Raw genomic sequence first — 20,050 nt, 5'->3', positions numbered from 1 at the left:
CCAGGATTTCCTGAATAGTGACCAAAGAAATCTTTGCTTCTTGTGTCTTTCTGTGCTGATTTGCTTTCTCACCTTGGTCTAAAGTTAGCCTTTAAAGTTCTCATTTTCTGCCCATGGCTTGACTTCTTTCCACAATGAGTGACTGTGGCAATGTCCACCCATTCAGGGAATCTTGACATCTATCCATGGAGGTGTGATCTAACCCCATGTTCCCAAAAAGGTAATCCCACAATCCTCTGACATAGGACTTTTCCCCAAATTTGGGTTTGTTGGACTAAACAACACCTCGCATGAGACACCCACAGCCTCATCTAGCTTGGAAATGAGTTAAGTTTACCCTAGTCCCTTTCACTCTCTTCTGACTTATCAAGAATTCAATACACCTTGATGTCCATTCTCAACAACAACAACAAAAAATGGGGTTTGTTTTGTTCTACAAGTTTCCTAGAATATCCCGTCTCAGGAAGATGAAAGTGAAACAATAAATAAAATAGAGCCAAAAATAAAATAAAATAAAATGATTGTAGGACTTCCTGTTAAAGAGGAAACTTAAAAGCTAATCTGGGAATTAGGAACAGGCCCCTCCAGAATGCACTCCACCCACACAAAAAAAAATGTACAGTGGAGGAATTACTCAAAGGAGCAGAGTGGCCCATGTTTTGGCTGTCTAGAATATGTTGTATAGGACTACTTAGAAAGGAGATTCTCAGCTGGAGATCTGGGCAAAGACCCAGATTAAGGCCATAAAGTAAATAGAATAAAGACAAGATTTTCACTCTCGATGGCAAAAGACACATCAACTGTTAAACTTGGTTCTGCCCAAGTCACTATGAATTCTAGCCAGTGTAGGTCAACCCAGGCAAAAGACATTGGTTTCACAGCACTAAGTAATAATTGGCTTTCAAAAATGGTTTGTTTATTATTTCATAGATTGACTCAATTGTACCCACCCTCTTTCCAAAACCAACCAAAATTAAAATAAAAGCTTGAAGAAGTTAAATAATTGTGTGTGTGTGTGTGTGTGCGTGCGTGTGTGTGTGTGCATATATGTGTACACGGAGTATATAGTATCATCATAAACTAGAATACCTGTAGGTCAAGGGCTCTTCTTTGAGACCTTGACAGCTGTGACTGACATAGATAAAACATGATGAAACCTGAAAGGACTTGATATTATACTATTGTCAGAACGCCAGAGAGGTCCAGGCCACAGCAGGAAGAACTGCTGATGCATGGTGCTCTTGTCCCTGTACATGTACACTAACCATTCTCCAGTAGGAGCAAAATCTATCATGAAATACATACAACAGACATTGATATACTTCGCTTCATACAATGCGTAAGCTACAGAAAATAATTAGTTGTGGACTTAATTTTAAATGCATCTGGAAAGCTTGTAATTAAAATAAATATTACAGTGACACCTTTTGCAAGCTGAAGAATCCTTTAGTCGAGAAAAGAATTGCTCCCTGATTTATCTTTTGTGTAAATCTGAACGTTCCTACTTTGTGTTTGTCCAAAGTGGAGAATATATCATAATTAGATACATTTCAATAAACAACTGAGTAGATCCCCTAAGAACTGTAAAGTCTGACACAATATTGCCCACAAGGCAGATATTATCCCTGACAGGAGCTAAGGGATTCTGCCTTAATATTCACTGATTTTACATATACAAATAAGACAAAGGTAAAAGCATTGTGGGCACACTTGTTGGCTACCTGTCCTCCTTCCCTTTCATTAACTAGAGTGGTTTTCGTCTGTCCTGGTTCATGCTGAACACATGTGCCTGGCCATCCTGGAAGCACCATTAATTGCAGAGCTTTCTCTGTCTCACTGTCTGTAACTATTCAAAATTCAGTCTTAGTTCTATCTACATCAGCAATTCAGATTTCATCAGTTAGATTCCTATTGCCCTAGCTAACTCTATTTCTATGTGCTCTCTTGCACAAGGCTATGAAATGGAGGAAAATTGGAAATTGCCTAAATTTAGAAAAATTCCCATAACTGCTCTCTGCAAAATGCCTTACAACTTGCACTGCTCTAGTAAAAGGTGGCAAAAGCCATCTTCCAGACAAACGCCTCCTTGAAGAAGCTCCACCATTAATCTATGCCAGCAACCTGACAACCTCTATAAAGCACACCTACAGCCATGCGCCCCTACTGTGGGCCTCAATTTTCAACTGTTTCACATTCACTGCACACGAGTTAACAGATGCTAGACCTAGGAATGTGGTCATTGATTTCTGATATAAGAGAAGGGGAATAAGTAGCTGTACCCGAGGCTTCAATTTTAAAATACATCTTCACCAGGGTATCGCCTCTGTTTTACCTGTTTGCTCATCTTTGATTTCCGTGCCATTTTAGGCCATCTGCTTCTACAAGCTCGTTTGCTTCAGGCTTTCTGCTTAGCTGGACCCTGCACTTTATTCTCAATCTCTCCCAATCCCAGCTTCTGGTCCTACCCTTCATCAACCATTGCTAATAGCCCAGATGACAAAGTATCTTGGTTTCACTTCCCATGGATGAATCAATAGACCTGAGGGGGGTAGTAAGGGTTCTCTGCCACCTGGGAAATTGAGGTTTCTCCTGCCATTATCATTTGTGCTGTCATTTTGTAGTTGCAGGCAGCATGCCACTAAAATCAATATTATTATTCTTAAAGAACATTCTATTGCCTGCCACATCACACTGCAGTGCTACATTGGAGAGCAGGGGCCTTAGACCAGTTCAGTGGTTTTCAAACTCGACATGCATCACAATCACCTGGAGAACTTGTTCAGCCACAGACTGTTAGACTCATCCCCAGTTTGCAATTCAATAGATCTGGAGAGGAGCCTGATAATTTGCATTTCTTACAAGTCCCCAGGTAAGGTTAATGATGCTGGTCGAGAAATCACACTCTGAGAACCACCATCCTAGCAGATAGCACAGGGTTTGAAGCAGAAAGCACAGGGTTTGAAGCTAAACCTACAGAGCTGGACCTTTACTGCCGCTTATTGTTATGTGACTTCAGGCAAGTTACTCAATCTCTCTGAGCTTCAGTTTCCTCATCTGTATGATAAGGAAAATAAGAGTGACCTCACAAGATCGTTGTAAGGATAAAATGGGATAATGTATGTGAAGTCCTTAGAACAAAGTTCGGCACACAGTAAGCACTCAATAAGTGATAAATGGTCGCTACTTCATGCAGCCGATTAGGGATTTCTTAAACAAGGCCTCTGAGCCCCTGAAGTCATCAATCTCAGAGTGTAAGTCTGCATTTTAACAAGGACCGGAGAGGCAGTAGAGCCTTTGATGCTTAGAAGTTAAAGGCCTTTTTCCTCACTAGTAGCAGAATCTTGACTTTGGTCCAAGCTGCCTATTCTCTGGTGGCTGACAAATTGGGGTCTCCACAGCCTGCTTGCACCTCTGGGAAGAGAGCCCCATTTGCATTTCTCATGGAATTGGAAATTTGAAGTAAAGTTTCCTCAGCCTTCACCCTTTCTTCTCTTCATGTTTTATGTTTTGTCTGCGTACTTCAAAATATTTCAAGCAGCTGTGGATTCCTGCTTGCAATTACTGGGCAGCTGCCACTGCTACATATTCATAAAAAATCAACAAAAACAGTAGCTTAGTACTGCATTAGCAGAAAACTCCACTCTTGCACTGCAAAAAATAGAACTAGAAACGATCGTCACCCTGGAGAGGGCACCAGGAATGACCAAGCCAAAGAGGACTTTTTCTTTCTTAGATAGATAGATAGATAGATAGATAGATAGATAGATAGATAGATAGATAGATAGATAATAGATAGATAAAGAAGGAAACATATTGCCTGTCGAGGAAACCTATAGCTCCCCCCTTCCTCAAATTCAAGTCCATTTGTAAGAGCCAATAATATGTGAAACTGCCCTGTGACATCAGTCAGTTTTTATTTTATGTGAGCCAGCATATTGAGACTAATGATGACCCAGGACCAGAAACATTTTTAATTTTCTAAGACAATACAAACTCCTTTACAAATTCTTGGCCTTTATGGAATTGCATAAATTCAGCTCAATGACTCACACATTTGCATGTTATAATCATTTAAGAAGCCCTAATTAAGAAGGCCAACTCCCAGTTCCCCTATATCACCCCAAAACTCTGATCCCATGGATCGCTGGCATTTGCATTTTAAAAACATCCTGAGAGCTCTGATGTGCATGGACCCCAGAGACACCCAATCTGAAAAAGGCCACCCTCTGCAATGTCTGTTTTATTATTTCCAATCACGTTGCTGTTTCCTGCGGCTGCCCCGGGTTTCTGGAGGTCAATTCAATTTCTTTTCTTCTCTTTCTTCTCATCACCATCTTCCTTATTTCCATTTCTGGGAATCCAATCAGTCCACAAATTCACAAGTTATATTTTGAAAGTTATATTAAGTGTTTATCCACACAAATCCAGGAATAGGTTCGTAGAGGGAAATAAACTGAAATTCTCTTTTCCTTCTTATCGTCAAGGGTTATATATCTCCTGGAGGAAACCTGTCTCAAAGGAGGAATAAAGTTGGAAACAAATCATTTCACTTCAATTCCTCATCAATGACTTAAAAATTGGCAGTGTCCAGTGTAGTAGCCACTAGTCACATGTGGCTGTCGAGCATCAGAAATGTGGCCAGTCCAAAGTGAGACGTGCTCTAAGTGTACAATACACACTGGATTTTGAAGACTTTGTGAAAAAAAAAAAACTAGTGTAACAAAAGAACTTAAAATATTAATAATTTTTATACTGGTTACATATTGAAATTATAATATTTTAATATTGAGGTTAAAATACATGTGTTATTAAATTAATTTTGCTTGTTTCATTTTTCTATTTTTCAAATGTGGCTACTAGAAAAATTTTAATTACATAAGTAGCTCACCTTATATTTCTATTAGTCAGTGCTGACTTATAACTGCAGTGTCCAATACAGTAGCCACCAGTCACATGTGGCTATTTAAATAATTTACATTTAAATTAAATTTAAAATCCAGTTAATCAGTCACACTAGCCACATTTCAAGTTCTTAATAGTCTCATGTGGCTGATAGTCCCGTATTTGATGATGTAAATACAGAACACCCCCATCTTTTCAGAATGTTCTGTTACATTGCTATAAATGTTTTTTACCAGTCTGTCCTGAACTTGTTTGTATGAGTTTATGTTAGAAATTTCTAACCCAGCCATAGGCCCAAGTACCTTCTCTTTCACTCAAATCCTAGATCATGCCTGTGTCGTAGTTTGAAGGGCCCTTTGTTGTGAATACCAATTCAACGAGCCACCACTCTTGGCGCCTTCTCAGATCAATCACCTGAAGCCTCCTCTCTTCATCCAAGACCACTGTATTAGTTTCCTACTGCTGCTATAACAAATTACCACAAAATTAGAAACTTTCAACACAAATTTATTCTCTTCCAATTCTGGACGTCAGAAGTCGAAAGTCAAAGTGTGAGCAGGCCTGTGTTCTTTCTGGAAGCTTTGAGAAAGAATGTGTTTCCTTGACTTTTTCTTTTTTAGCATGTTATTTTATTATTAGTAGCAAGTATATAGTACATTGGTTAGAAATTTATATAGTTTTTGAAACGACCCCACTAATTATTCTATCTTCCCTCTGGCTCTACACATAGCCTTTACCTTACTGCTGACTGCATTCCCTAGGTCATGTTCTCCATCCCCATGATTATCTAGCAACCACTAATTTGCACTTCTTTAATTCTTTACCCCATTCTCCCAGCTCCCCAAACCCCCTCCCCTCTGGCCATTACCAAATTGTCCTCTATATTTGGAAGTCTGTTTTCAATTAGTTCGTTCTTTTTATTCCTTAGATTCCGCATATAAGTGAAATCATATGGTATTTATCTTTCTCTGTCTGACTTATTTCACTCAGCGCAATAACCTCTAGGTCCATCCATGTCATTACAAATGGTAGGATTTCATTTTTTGTGGCTGAGTAATATTCCATTGTATATATAAACCATACTTCTCTATCTAATCATCTGTTGATGGGTATTTAGGTTGCTTCTATATCTTGGCTATTGTAAATAGTGTTGCCATGAACATAGGGATGAATAGATCTTTACGAATTATTGTTTTGGTTTTCTTTGGATAAATACCCAGAATTGCAATTGTTGGGTCAAAAGGTAGATCCATTTTTAATTTTCTGAGGACCCTCCAGACTGTCTTCCATCGTGGCTATACCAATTTGCAATCTCACCAACAGTCAGGAGTTGCTCTATTGAGGTGCCAGCCTCTGGATGTATTGGTTTCATGGCCCCTTGACAGGGGCTCAACAGTAGGCCAAGGTCACCATCTGCTTTTGATTGCTCGGAGCTACCTGGTGAGAGCTTTAAAATGATCTGCAGATAGTTGCTGCCTATGCTGGATTTATAGGTAAGTGAAAGAGACAACACTGAGGCCATGGTCTGGTTCCCCCATACTAGGCCTGGGGCAGTTTAGCAGAAGGAACAGTGCTCCTCAAGCCCTGAGGCTGCCTGTAAGACTCTGCCTCTGGGTGATATGTGCATTGGGTGGTGCAGGAGCCCAGGGAGTTACCTGGATATATTGAGCAGATTTCCCCCCTGCCCCTGCAGTGTCATTTTACATGTCAGTGCTGTCTCTGTGGCTCCCTGCACAAGTCTCAGATCGCAGAAAGGCCAGCCGCTGCCCACCTCAGGCCTGCAAACACCCGAGCTCTGTTCAAGAATTATTAAAGCCCGTGGGCATAGGTTTATGGCCCATCACCGAAAGCTTCTCCTGGATGGACAGGCTTTGTGTAGGTCACACACACTGAGTATTGTTGTTTGCTGTTGAATTTGTGTCTCAAGGAAAGCACAGGATGGCACTAGTTGCCTGGGAGCAGGCTTGCCACAGGAAATTTGTGAGTTAGGTAGGGTGGCATCTCAGTGAGGCATGGAGCTGTCGGGCCTATACACCACCAGATTGCTGCCAGCTCTGGGACCATGGGATCCCACAAAAGTCACATATCACTGTGAGACCTACTGCTTTCTGGGATGGACCCACAAACCCGTGTGATCTGTGCAAACGATGTTGTATCTCATGCTGGCAGCAGTTGTCTGCCGGTCACTGTTTTCTCTGAAATTTGCTCACTGCACTAGCTGAGGTCTGTTGCCTGCGCAGAATGTGCAACCCTGGAAAGGGGCAGGGCAGGGGCGGCTGCCTGTCAACAGGCTGTGGACACTTTGTGGATTGGGTAAAGCGGGATCTCAGGGAGTCAAGGGCTGTCAGGTGAATACAGCCTTAGTTTTGGTCCAACTTCAGTGCCTATGGGTTCCCGCTGTAGTGACAGCTCACAGAGAGACCAGCTGCTGTCTGGGGGAGTCCCACAGATCCTTGTGATCCCTCACAAGCAATATTTCAGCTCGTGTAGGTAGCAGTGGTCTGCCCACAACTGATTTCCCAAAAAACGTATGCATCGTGCTAGCCAAGGTCTGTTGCCTGAGCAGAATGCATGGCCCTGGAAAAGGATAAGATGGGGGCGGTTGCCTGTCAACAAGCTGGCATGGACAATGTATGGGTTGGGTGGGGCGGGGTCTTAGGGAGACAATGGCTGTCAGGCCAATACAGCCTGTTTGTTGCCTGTGCCGAATGTTCGGCCCTGGAAATGGGGCAGGGTGGAGCAGCCACCCAGTGACAAGCCACTCTGGGCAATCTGTGGATTGGATAGGGTGGGTTGATATCCTCACATCAGTGCAGCTTCAGAATAGGCCGTTCAGGTTGGGATCTGCACAGGCAAACTGGCGCCCGTCTGTAGATTGTCCCATGGATGTGAGGGAGGGAGTGACAACTAAGGTACAATGGTGGCTGCCTGTCCAACCCTCATTCCAGTGCTGGGTAATGCAGTCTGTCCCCGTGTGAATCTTGCCAGAGGCTCCGTCCCATCACAGGTGCTCCAAATGAGTGTCCGCTGGGGAGAGCCTGTGCGTGGGCTCTTTAAAGTGGCATCTGGGATTTCAGTCTCCTTCCGTCTCACCAGGATGGCCAAAACCCCCTCTGATTTCTGCAGTCAGAGTTTTTGAGAACTTCTCTTCCCTGGACTGATGAGCCCCCGAATGGGGTTAGGGCCCCTCTCTCCTTCAGGGGGACCTCTGTAGCCTCCTTCTCCCTCCCAGTGCTCCACCGCCACTCGTGGGTGTGGGCCCAGCCCATTCCTGACTTTGCTCCTCCTGCCTGCTTCCATGTGGCTCCTTCTTTATACCATCAGATGTACTTTTTATGATCAGCTGGATTTCAGATGATTCTCCACATTGATTATTTTATAATTTGGTTGTAATTCTAATGCGAACCTGAGAGGAGGAGAACCCCACTTTTATCTAGTCTATCATCTTGACCCACCTCTGTTTCCTTGACTTTTTCAGTTTCTAGAAGCTGCTGGCATTCCTCGGCTTGTAGGCACATCACTCCACTCTCCTTCTATCCTCACATTGCTCTTTCTTCCTTCAGATCTCCTGCTGCCCTCATAAACATTCTTGCGATTACGTTGGACTCACTCAGATGATCCAGAATAATCTCATCTCAAAATCCTTAACCTCATCCCATCTGCCAAATCCCTTTTGGCATGTAAAGTATCATACTCACAGGTTCTGGGGAATAGAGCATCCACATCTTTGGACCATGCTAGCCTGAATAATCCCTAACCAGCCAACGAATACAACTTGTCTGACCCCTGCATACCATGTGAAGAGGCCAAATAATTGTGCATAATCCAGGGAAAACTCAAACTGCATGTTTTTAATGAAAATGCCCTCAGAGAAGTCAAATAATTCTGAGAATGTCACAAATGATAGTCACTAATTTACTTGAGATGAGATATGAATTTTCCTATTAGGAGATCCTAGCATTGCTCAGAGAAGGTTTACCTTATTGGGCCATTATTATCACTCTTTCTAAGACCTCATAAAGCTCCTATCTGCCATGGCGTCTACTAGAAGAGAAAGTATTTGGCCAGAAGTCAATGATACCTGGTAGAGAAAGAAGATAAGATGGCAATGAGTCTCTGATAGTTTATCACTGAGAGGAATCCAGTGTGTTGTTAAGAAGAGCAGGGATAATGAGCACATCTCCGAATTACTGGAGAGGAGAGGTAGAAGTAGCAGGACATGAGGGAACAAGCCCTGGAAGGATTACCATTTGATAGTTTTATAAACAATCCATCACAAGCACACAGTGTATGTGTTAAATAACATTGTTTCTCTAGTTGTGAAAGGCCCATAAAGAAGATCTCACCAGCCTGCTTGAATGGACAAGTTAGCATAGGCAAAGCTAATTCGCGTAGCAATCCAAACTCTAATTAGATACCTATGAGCTACCAGGTACAGTTGTGATTCTAAAAAGGACCAAAGCAATAGTTCCCGGGACACACTGACCCTATGTAAAGCTAAAAGGCCAAACAATGTGGAAATAATATTGGAAATATTGAAATTATTAAAATTATTAAAATTGAGCATATTCTAACTACTAAGCTCCCAGTAGTAGCAGAAATAATTCTACCAATAAAATGGGCACCTGACATGCCAAGGAATCTCAAAGTTTGTAAATCCAGTTATTAGAGTGCATGTTATTTATTGCAGGTTACGCTGCATTAATCCACTATTCAGTGATAGTAAAATTTCTTCCAATGGAATGAAGAAAACAGAAAGCAAGGCTAGCTGTGTACCTCTCCCCTTCTTTTTCTACTGCCTCTGTTCTCAAACTTGCTGACTCCCTCGGGTCATCCTTCACCACCCCCGCTCCCACCATTCATCCCATTATGAGCACAGCTATGGTCTTCACCTCCTTATCCCTCTCTTACTCCCTTTCTTTTCAAAGTGGGAGGCTTGGAGCCCCACAGGGACAATCCATGGCATTCATTCTCCCTCCTGCTCTTTGGCACCAAAGTAAAAGAATAGGTTCCATATTTAGCTTCTAGGCTGGGTGGCTCCATCATCAGAAACAGGGCCAAATATATCAGCAGCCAGATTCTAGGACCACCACTAGTTTATATGTGGCCTTCATACAAATTAGAAAAATGTGTACTTTCTACCACGAAGTATGCTTAGTCTTGGGTCCCCTCAAGCAAAGCCAGACACAAGTACTTGGAGGCAAGTAGTTTATTAAGATGTGATGCCAGGAAGCAGGAGTGAGAGAGGAGTAAGAGGGGCTCCAGGCCAGAGGAAAAGCCAGGAAGTGATGTGTTGAGGACCTGATTACCAGTGTAGGGAACTTGGGCTTGGCCCCACTAAGACTATTGGGGAACTGTAGCCTGTATCTCAGAATTGTCCCTCTGAAGCTCAGGAGGCTGTAGCATTAATCCTGATTCCAGTCCTCCACTGTCGAGGCCTTCCCCAGGGGATAATATCCCTGCCTTTCCCAGTTGTCTTTCATGGGCTGCTGTGCAGCAGGCAAGTGTGGAGAGGGGGCAGGCACTTGACCTGGGGTGATGTTGGAGGTGCAGCTGATGCCTTGCATGGCTGCTGTGATGTCACAGTGGGCAAGGGGGTGTGCAAAGGACACCAGAGGTATCTGCAGGTGGGACCCAGCCCAGCCCAAGGTTGCATGGCCCAGCTCAGTGGGGCAGAAGCTGGATTTCTGCTCCCACTCACCTTCTCGGCCAGGCCCAATCTGTGTGATTGTATGTGGTATGGCTGAAGGATCACTCCTGAGATGGTACAGGCATGCCTATGACACTGAAGTCCTCTGGTGACCTCCCTTCAGGAGAGACAAAAAAGAGAAAGAAAAGAAACCAGTAGAGGCTCTAGAGAATAACAGGTAAAATGGCCCAGGAGATGAAGAAACTGACAAATTAGGACACACTGAAAAAATATAATAAAAAGTAAAAACTGAGCCTGGGCTTAGCCAGGAGCCACCTACCCACATTGCCCAGAATTCAACAGGACTTCTGTCTACAAGCACATTATCCCCGGAGGCAGTGGACATTCTTCTGAGTTCATAGCCCTAGGCAGGTTCATTATCAATTTAAATGATGCTCTAACCAACAACTGGCTCGGTGCCCTGTGGGATGGGAAACACCATACCCTCTAGGTTCAGAGAGCAGAAGATGAGGAAAAGGGTACCTGGGCCTTGCCACCCACTGGATTTAGGTCTCTTTAAGAAAGTACCCAAGGCAGAGAGAGGAAGGAAGCCTATGTTTAGAGCTCACCAAAATGAAGTCATATGCTCACTCCCTCTCACTCACGAGATGAGGCTCTTGGTCTGCCTAAGACATTCTCCCCTCCTCCCTCCTCACTGTGGGACCACTGCCTACAGGAGCCATTGTAATGGGACCTTCCCAGACCCTGAGTTCCCCCCACTCACTGGAGGGCAGAGTGAGGGCTGTGTCCTTCTAGTCCATCACTGGCCTCTAACCTCCCGTCCCTGCACTGGGCCTGGCAGGCACAAAAAGGGCTCAAACCCTGAATAGTAAATGATTATTTTCTTTAAAAAGCTTTGTTCTGAATATACTAATTGGCTTATTTATGACACGTTGTAACTCTAAATATGTTATACTGTCAAGCACCCTAATAATGTTTAAATATTGATGCCATTTTTGTAATGAATTTGGAAGACTGAAGTGAATTCCAATGAGACACTAGCAAAGGTCTAGAAAATGATGAGGTCACCTCGCAGAACCCAGGCATTCGACCAGCACTTGCAGACTGGCATCTTGCTGGTTACTGAGGAAAAAAAAGGCCGTAGCCTCAGCCCGAGTCTCATGTCAGTCTAATACAAAACCCTTTGGGAACTTTTATTTCCACAATTTTCTAATCAATTTCCTCTTTAAAAAGACACTATATGCCAACCATATGAAGATCTGGGTCAAAACCAAAAAAAGGCCAATTCACAGAAATGACTTCATGTATTCAGAACTAGGGAGGTGAATTTTTTTAATCCACTGCACATTAAAAACTGATAAAGATTTCAAATGAAGGAAAGGAAGAAGTGGGTAGAGATATACCAGGGCTCTTTTTATAGTAATGGAGTGTGAGAATGTTAATTAAAGGAATCTCAGAATCAGAGAGGATCTGAGAAAAGAAGGAGCAAGAATTTAATTTTAGGTGTTGTTTCATCAGGTTACCAAAAAAAAAAAAAAAAGATAGTTTCATCCATGACTTGCAGCAATTCTCAGGAACTTCATGAGCTCCCAGAAAGGCTCTTGTTGAAACTGTAAAATGATTGAGACCTATTTAATGACACTTTCTCTCACTCCAGTAAAGAACCCGCTAATAATGAAGAGCACAAATTAGCAAATCTTGGAACATTAAATGAGCATAACAGAATGTTTAATATTATTCCAATGGTATTCTTAAAGAACCATACTGATCCATTTTTTAAAAACATAAGTTTTTTAAAGAAAAGGCACCAACGGATCTTAGCAGTTGTACACATTGCCTCAGCCAAAAGATTCCCACACTAGTCTCGGTGTGTTCCTCAGCATCCGCCAAGTAAGTCTTCATCACATTACTCTTCTTCACATCCAGTGAACAATAATACAACAAATAACCACATTCTCTACCCTTACTGGGGACCCCACTCAGCTCAGTGAGATTGCATACAAGTTCTTGAGCCCTGTAGGAGAGGCATTTCTATTTCCATTCTGCAAAGTGTGGAAGCTGAGTCTCAGGATGATGAAACACATTGCCTACCAACACTTAGCTAGTGAGTAGGAGAGCTGGGGCCTGAACTCAAGACTGTCTGCTTCCTAGGTCAAGGTGTTTGTACTACCCCACCTTAAGACTATAAGTAAAAACATAAAGTGGGTATAAAATGTGTCCAAAGGAATCCACTCAGACCAGACATGGATGGGAACACTAAGTCCCCATCCTTGGACTCTGCTCCTAAGCCACACTGTGTCCCATACGCTGATGGTCAGCATGAGTGATTTTGACTGGTTCATGCCCCTAGCAGTCAAAGTCCCCTGAGTTGCAGGTGGTAGAAACTTATTTCAGTCAGAAGATGGTGATCTTGTGGGATGAAGCTGAGCAAAGGCATTTTCTTGGAAGGAGTCACAGAATCAATGAGAAGCCTGCTATACCAGGCAGAAAGTGGGCAGCCCTAGAGACTGATGAATTGAAATGAAGCAAACCATCTTATGCTGGATAGATTGGTCCTGAGTCTCTGTCCCTCTGTTCAGATTGTCCTGGCTTGAGTCAGAGAGTATCCACTGGGGAAGAAATAATTTCCTAAATGAAATAATTTACTGGTAGCTGGTCCACTGTGTCACACAACTCCAGGGGACACCATTCACATAGATTATAATGTGAATGGTATGCCCTCAGGTTGTACAACACACTAGCAGTACAAATGAATCCCAGGCAGCCCTTCTGAACCCTTTGCACTTGTTATATACACTGCCCACACATACCACTCCCTCTTCATACAATTAACTTTCTTTATAGCTTAGTTTTTTGTATCTTCTCCAGGTGCACTGAGAGGTTTTTTTTTATCACCACATAGTTACTATTTGTTTATTTTTTAAGATTTTTTTTCAATTACAGTTACATATAATATTATATTAGTTTCAGATGTATAGCACAGTGGATAGACATTTATATAACTTAAAAAGTGATCCCCACAATAAATCTAGTACCCATCTGATGCCATACATAGTTATCATGATAATATTAACTGTATTCCCTATGCTGTACTTTACATCCCTGTGACTATTTTGTAACTTCCAATTTGTACTTCTTAATCCCTTCACATTTTCACTCAGTCCTCCAACACCCCTCTCATGTGGCAACCATCAGTCTGTTCTCTGTATCCATGAGTCTGTTTCTGTTTTGTTTGTTTATTTTGTTTTTAGATTCCACATACAAGTAAAGTCATGTGATATTTGTCATTCTCTGTCTGACTTATTTTACTTAGTATAATAACTTCTAGGTCCATGTTGCTGCAAATGGTAAGGTTTCACTTTTTTATGGCTGAGTAATATTGCATTGTGTATATTATCGCATCTTTATTTACTCATCTATTGAGGGACTTAGGCTGCTTCCATATTTTCGCTATTGTAAATAATGCTGCAAAGAACATAGGGATGCCCTTGTCTTTTTGAAATAGTGTTTTGGGTTTCTTTGGATAAATACCGAGAAATGGGTCATAAAGTAGTTCAATTTTTAATTTTTTGAGGAACCTCCATACTGTTTCCTTAGTGGCTGCACCAATTTTGCACTGGAAGATTCTCAAGGATAGGGTCCAGAACGTTAACACCTCAATTTCTAATACCATATCATACAGTTCAGTCGTTTCCAATAAAACTATTTATATCGACAACCAAATTTGTATTTCCTTTTAAAAATGAATGGACCTTGGCAGAAGATGGTGACCTTGTGGGATGAAGCTGAGCAAGATGGAATTCAGGAAGAGGTACTCAGGATGTGCTCATAAGAGATTATTCAGTGCACACAGATGCTGGACAGTAAATTCAAGATTATGAAGACTGAAATGTTACAAGTTACCCATTAACTCCAAGCCATGAATGACAAAATCAAAGAGAACAGTGAGAAAATAAAAGTGAGCAAACCCTGCCATATCTTGTCTCCAATATCATCGAACTTTTGGATATTGATCTCAATGACCAAAAGGAGGAGGACGTCAATATTGACCTAAACTTCCAGAGGAAAAGCAAATATGCAGTGATCAAAACCTCTACATGACAGACATACTTCCTGCCTGTGATTAGGTTGGCGGATGCTGAAAAAATGAAGCCAGGAGACTTGGAGGGTGTAAACAAAAACTCCTCTTTGATCCTAGACTCATATGACCCTACCCACAGAGTACGACTCACGGGTGAAGGCCATGGAGGTGGACAAGAGGCCCATGGAACAATACAGTGAAATCAGGGGCCCGAACACGCAGATTCAGGAGCTGGTGGAGGCCATTGTCCTGCTAATTAGCCACAAGGAGAAGTTTGAGAACTTGAGGATCCACCCTCCAAAGAAGGTGGTGCTGTATGGACACCTGGGTTACAGGGAAGATCCTGCTGGCCAGGCCTGTGCTGCACGAACGAAGGCCACTTTCTTGCAGCTGATTGGCTTCCAGCTTGTGTAGATATTCATTAAGGATGGTACCAAACTGGTCTGGGACCAAGGAGAAAGCTCCTTCCACCATCTTCATTGATGAGCTGGATGCATTGGCACCAAGCACTTTGACAGTGAGAAGGCCAGGAACTGGGAGGTGCAGAGGACGATGTTATAGCTTCTGAACCAGCTGGATGAGTTCCAGTCCAACACTCAAATAAGATAACTGCAGCTACTAATGGCGACTAACATCCTGGACCCCGCCTACTCAGGCCTCCTACACTGAAAGATTGAGTTCCCAAAACCCAACGAGGACGCTGGACCAGAGTCATGTAGATCCATGCCCAAAAGATGAACTTCTGTCCTGATGTGAACCATGAGGAGCTGGCCCAGTGCAAGGCTTGTGTGGAGGTGGGTATGGTCATACTATGCAGGGATGCCACAGAGCTCACCCACAAGGACTACATGGAGAGCATCCTGGAGGTGTAGGCCAAGAAGAAAGCCAACCTGCCATACTACACCTGGTTCACTTCCCGCCACACCACTCCCTGGTCTCTGGATGGTTAAAATTTGTAATAAAAGATGGTTTCGGGTCCCTGCCAAAAATAAAAATAAAAACTCAAATAAAAATGAATGGACCAGTACCTACAGTCCAATGAAATAGGAATGCTGTTCATCTGGCACACACCATGTATGCATGTTATCCTTGCAAAGAACCAGGATTGACCATGGAAAGAAAGGATAGATATGTTGAGGATGTGGACATTTAACAGAAGCCAAAGTCTATCCTACAGGTAGAAGTTCCACCTCGGATTTCCCTGGAGAGGCCTTTTTAAGAGGATTATCCTCATGCTCCTGATATTGTGCCAAATGGGCAGTTGCTCATGCACCAGCCGTGCTGTCCCTGGCCCAGAGGCCCTTCTAATGGAGAGCTTGGTCTGTCTCCAAAACTTTACTGAGCTGCCGTTAAGTGTCAGGTGCTGTGTGAAGCAGAAAATCGCTGTGCCTTTAAAAGAGCTCAGTACCTAACACCATTAATAAACCAATAAGCATGTATTCACCCTCCTTTTCCTTTACCATCCCTCTACACTTATCACCTGATTGGCTGCTCTGAAGGGCTCATTCCCTAATCCACTCTCTTATGTCAGCACGTCCCAGACCTAGACCCTTCCAGCAGGTAGAGGGTTATAACAGCAGAAGCGAAAACTAAGTTGGTTGCCAAACCCATATCCTGACTGAATCTGCTCATTCAAAGACCTCATTCAATAACCATATACGGCACCCTGTCGTGTGTTAGACTCTGTGCAATGTGTTGGGAACCATGCAAACAAGAAGGCCCTCAGGCCAGTGAAGGAAACAGCCCTGTAAACAAATGATCACTATTCGGGGTGGCCAATGCTTCAAATTGTTCACATAATATTGTCTACTATTGTATCCAGCACCTAGAATAGTGCCTGGGCTGTATTATATGGATGCCCCGTAGTGTGGATCGGTGAACGAATATATTAATGGCAAACACTTACTGAGTGCTTACCATGTGCAAGTGCTATTATAAGTGCTATTATAATGTATTTAACTCATTCGATGCTCACAACAACCCTGTGAGGTAGATATTATCATCACTCTCGTTTCTTGATAAGGAAAATGAGGCACAGAAAGGTTAGGAGATTGCCCAGTTAGTATGAAGAAAAGTCAGGATTCAAGCCCAGCCCAGATAGTCTGGCCGCAGAGTCTGTGCTCTTAGCCACTCTGCTTATAATTCCCCAGCACAGTGCTGGAGAATCACAGAGGAGGCAATCACCATCTGGGAACTGGGCAAGCTTCCAGCCTTCTTGCTGACTTCAGTATGAACATGGATGGCCCACCCAGCACCATGATGTCTCAGCTCCTTGACCTCCTTACTTTCAACAACCATTTGCATCATTCCACTTCAACCACAGTCTTTCATGTCAACCTTGCATCTTGTCATCAGCAATAAATTCACCACTTCTGAAATCTTAGTGTCAAGCCTTCTGCTCTCTGGCTTCACCATATCCTTCCAGCTCATTTATTCTAGGACCTTGATTGAAATACTGGAAACTCCTTTCAACTGACTCCATTACTGCATTACTATCAATCAACCATTCCTGCCTTCATTTTCTTCCCTACTCTCCTTAGATTCCATGGTCTCCTATTATAAACTTTCCCCTGTATCTATTCCAGACAGTCTTGCCTTTCTCTCCTTATCATTTTTGTCCAGCAAAACTCCAATCTAACCATCTACTCTCTCTATTCTTGCATTAGAGCTACTGACTGTGGCTGAGAAAATATACATCTGTGGTGACCAGAGTATCTTTAAATTCATGGCCACAAACAAAAAAGCACTCAATACTGCATAGCAATCCTATTATATTTTTCAAGTAAATTTCTTCCCTACTGTGCACGATAACTACCGTATGTTTGCCCATGACCATCACTGAGAAAACAAGTAATCAGACTGCAGCTCTGCCATTGGTCCACTGGCCAGTCTATAAATCTTCCTACTGTCCTGCTCTGTTTTCTCTCCCATAACTGTGGGAGCAATCTTTATGCTTCTCTGAAACGCAGTCTTCCCCTCCCATCTTCTTAAACACTTCGTTCCTTCAGTTATTCTCTATCTTCCCCATCTTCAATCTCTCTCTACAAGACCATTATCTTCAAATGACAAAAATGGTGCAATATCGCTCATTTTAAATAAAGAAACAAACCACTCTTAACCCCACACCTTCCTCTACTTGTCATTTATTTTTTCTGCTTCTCTCTATAACAAAACTTTTTTTATTTCCTCACCTCCATATCACTCTTCAACCGACCCCATTTGGGCATTTGTTCTCACTTCTCTGTTTTTGTCATGATCACTAAATGACATCCATGTTGCCAAATCTACTGCATATTTCTTAAACCGTTAGCATCATTCGACACAGTTGATCGTAATCTCCTTTTAGAAGAACATTCATCTCCTGGTTTCTTTGATCCCCCTTTTGGTTGCCTTTCACTCCATGGCTATTCCTTCTTGGTCTCTTTGGCTGGAGTCTCCTTCTCTACCCCATGCCTGAATGTTAGAGGGCCTCAGGAGTGGTTCCAGCCCTTTTCCCTTCTCCATCTATTAATTCTATTTTCTTGGGTGGGGGGTTGGGTGGGGGCAGGGTGTTCTCATCCTGTCCCATGGTTTTATCAGCATATACATGATAATGATTCCAATATTCATAGCTCCATCCCTGACCTCTTCCCCAAAATACCAGATTCATGTATCTAATGGCTCTCAAGGACCCTTAATAATCACCCCCCAGAAATAGAGCCCTTTAATCACCACACACACATACAAACTTCTTCCTCCCTAGGTTCCCCAGTCTCAGTAAATAGCACCCCCATCTACCCAGATTCTCAAGCCAAAACTCTCCTCTGCCTCAGCCATTGACTGGCCTCTCCACACAGCAGAATGATTTCTTCAAAACATAAATTAAATATTTTTCATTTGACTTTTTACCACCTTTCTCTTTATCATGTTCTCAAGGTCCTGAAATACCTGTCTCCCCTCAATCTTTCCATCTCTTTTCAACATAAGCCCTTTAGTTCACTATGCTTTAGCACACCCATCTCTCTTCTGTCCTTCCAGCTTTCCAAACTCTTTTCCACATCCGGTGCCCTGAAATTCTCTTCTCCAAGCTCTTTAAATGGTTGCCGCATTCTCCTCTCTTGGGGCTTAGCTCAAATGTCATCTTAGAGATGCCTTCTCTGACCAGCCATATCAAATATGGCATCTCCCAGTTTGTACTTTTAGAAAACATTTATTGAGTGCTTCCCAGACATTGTTATTAGTGCCTTACATTCATTAACTCTTATATTCCTCACAGCTTGATGAGGTGGGCACTGTTATTGTTATTATACCAATCTTAAAAGTGAGGAAACTGAGCCCAAAGAGATAATAACTGTCCAGGGTCAAACATTTATCAGAGATGGTGTCATGATTTAACCCTGCACAGCCCACCTCCAGCCTGGCCTCTCAACCATCATATCACCTGCCTCTCTCACATTACCTGTATGTCTCCTTCTAGCACGTTTTACAATAGAGCTGCTTCCTCATTTAGTTATTTGTATACTATCAGTCTCCTCATCAGGATGTAAGGATGAGGATCCTCAGGGCACAGTGAGCACAAATAATATGATAAATCATTTTGTTTTAAATGATTGAATAACACTATGTATGTTTTGTATATATTTCAGAGCAGATTTATTATGCTGGCCCTGCCAATAATCCTGGATTTGAAATTCCCCAGGTAAGGTGTTGGTTTTCTATTTTGTTTTATTACTTAATTATTGTATTGAGCATCTTCTTGAAGAAGGAGAACAGAAGGGGGAGGGTAGAAGGAGAGAGAAGAAGGAGGAGCATGGAATTAAACAGTTTAAAACCTTTTCCACAGGCCATCACTAAGAAAACCCTTTCTCAGTAAAGCTGGTACCTCATAGTGGGTACTTACAAATGCTTAACGCACTGGTTTTATCAATTTAGTGTTTAACATTTCATATTCTGTCGGACCCTTAGAGAGCCCCTGGGTAGACACCTTCCCCCTAAAAGGATGCAGGTCTCTTGCCCCTGCAAGATTGCTGTGTCTGGGGAGACTCCATATGGCTAGAGCTGCTGGGGGTGTGGGAGGCAGCCACAGGCTTGCTGTTAGTAGTGCTTGATAAGGCTGGCCGTTCAGAGAAAGGAAGAGGCACACAACCATGAGGGCTTGAATGTCCTCCAGTTACCGTCCTTGCAGTATTATTCATGGGCTGCCACCAAGTAAATGAAATGTCCACCACACCCTGAGCATTTGCTGGTGAGCCTCACAGCTAAGAGTAGAATTTTCTACTATTTTTTTCTTAAAATAATGCGACTTCATTAGATGGCTAAATTCAAGCAGCTCTGACATAAGCGATAAATTTTCAGTGTGCTACTCCTAAGAGAATATTATGGAACAACGTAAAAAAATCACAAAAATGTAAACATTTTAATTGTTTTGTTTTCAACAT

General features: G+C 42.6%; 1 protein-coding gene and 1 pseudogene across 1 annotated transcript in view; both read left to right on the top strand.

Annotated features, from left to right (window-relative positions):
• The window catches only part of LY86 (lymphocyte antigen 86), a 70,000-nt gene that overhangs the window by 46,412 nt on the left and 3,538 nt on the right, over positions 1 to 20,050 (top strand). The window contains exon 4 of the mRNA XM_039869402.1: positions 19,259 to 19,311. Coding sequence (XP_039725336.1) covers positions 19,259 to 19,311 — 53 coding nt within the window. The remainder of the gene's footprint in view (positions 1 to 19,258; positions 19,312 to 20,050) is intronic.
• Positions 14,107 to 17,139, top strand: LOC120607681 (26S proteasome regulatory subunit 6A-like; annotated as a pseudogene).

This window comes from Pteropus medius, unplaced genomic scaffold, assembly GCF_902729225.1.
Source record: "Pteropus medius unplaced genomic scaffold, Ma_sr-lr_union100, whole genome shotgun sequence".
Taxonomy (NCBI): Eukaryota; Metazoa; Chordata; class Mammalia; order Chiroptera; family Pteropodidae; genus Pteropus; species Pteropus medius.
This window is presented reverse-complemented; position numbering and strand designations above follow the sequence as displayed.